Here is a 1,058-nt window from a genome sequence, read left to right as displayed (position 1 = left end):
CCCTCTCTCTTAGTCGGTGTGGTGGCTACCTAGGTTTGCCAGAACTCATGCTATGCACTTAAATATTATACATTTTATGGTACTGTTTATTCTTCAATCTTAAAAAAAAAATGGTTGTGAAGGACTTGGTGCTTAACTCGTAGTAAATTCTCAACAACCATTAGTTCCCTCATCCTCCACCCTCCCGTTCCCACCAGGCAAGAACCATGATGCTAAAAGAACACTGATGCTCAGTGGACCTCTGGGAATAGGATTGTCATTTTCTCCAAAGGAGCATCAGCCTCACCACGGCACTAAGAGCTGTTCTAGTCCAGACCAAGGATCATGGATAACAATGATCGCACCAAAAACCATTGTATCCCAAATCTTCCTATGGGTTTTTTCCTCTGAGTCTAATCGGGGGTTCCAATGTCTCAAGCCAAGAGGGTAGAGTGGAGCTGGATCCTTCCACAAGATGAGAGGGGGTAAAGTGTGGAATAGGAAGTCACGTGGTGACTGAGGAGAACAGTGCTTGGGGGAGGGTATAAAAGACGAAGTAGGAAAAATCGTGTTGGAGCCAGATGTTGAAGGCCCACAAGGTCAGTGGAGTGTAGATTGTCATGTAGTAGATGCTCAGTGATTGTTTGTTGATTGAATAAGTAAAGGAACGAGCCGCTGCATCTGCTGAAGGTAAGCAAGCAGCAGGGTTGACTGCTGCCCCCTTCTTCCTGTCTTGCAGCTCACGTACCTGCCCCCACCGTGGGGTGAGTGCCGATCCTCAGAGATGGGACTCGACTTCTTTCCTGTTTACAGCATCACCGCCTGTAGGATTGACTGTGAGACCCGCTACATTGTGGAAAACTGTAACTGCCGCATGGTCCACATGCCAGGTGAGTGCAGGGCAGGGTGGGCGCAGCACCCGCAGGGGCCACGTGCATCCTCACCTTAACGGGCGTTGAAATGCTTCATCCACTCCACTCAGATCCAAAAGGATGTTGCTCCGGGAAGACTCTGGCATTTGGTGCCTAAACCTTTGGAGGGCAGATAGAAACACCCAGTTAGTTCATCCACAAAGGCAG

General features: G+C 49.0%; 1 protein-coding gene across 2 annotated transcripts in view; it reads left to right on the top strand.

Moving 5' to 3' along the window:
- Window positions 1-1,058, top strand: part of ASIC2 (acid sensing ion channel subunit 2) — a 1,089,542-nt gene that overhangs the window by 1,071,436 nt on the left and 17,048 nt on the right. For both annotated transcript variants that reach the window (XM_012809736.2, XM_003797192.1), the window contains exon 4: window positions 719-869. In XM_012809736.2, coding sequence (XP_012665190.1) covers window positions 719-869 — 151 coding nt within the window. The remainder of the gene's footprint in view (window positions 1-718; window positions 870-1,058) is intronic.

This window comes from Otolemur garnettii, unplaced genomic scaffold (assembly GCF_000181295.1).
Source record: "Otolemur garnettii isolate 467f Iridium unplaced genomic scaffold, OtoGar3 scaffold00112, whole genome shotgun sequence".
Classification (NCBI taxonomy): Eukaryota; Metazoa; Chordata; class Mammalia; order Primates; family Galagidae; genus Otolemur; species Otolemur garnettii.
This window is presented reverse-complemented; position numbering and strand designations above follow the sequence as displayed.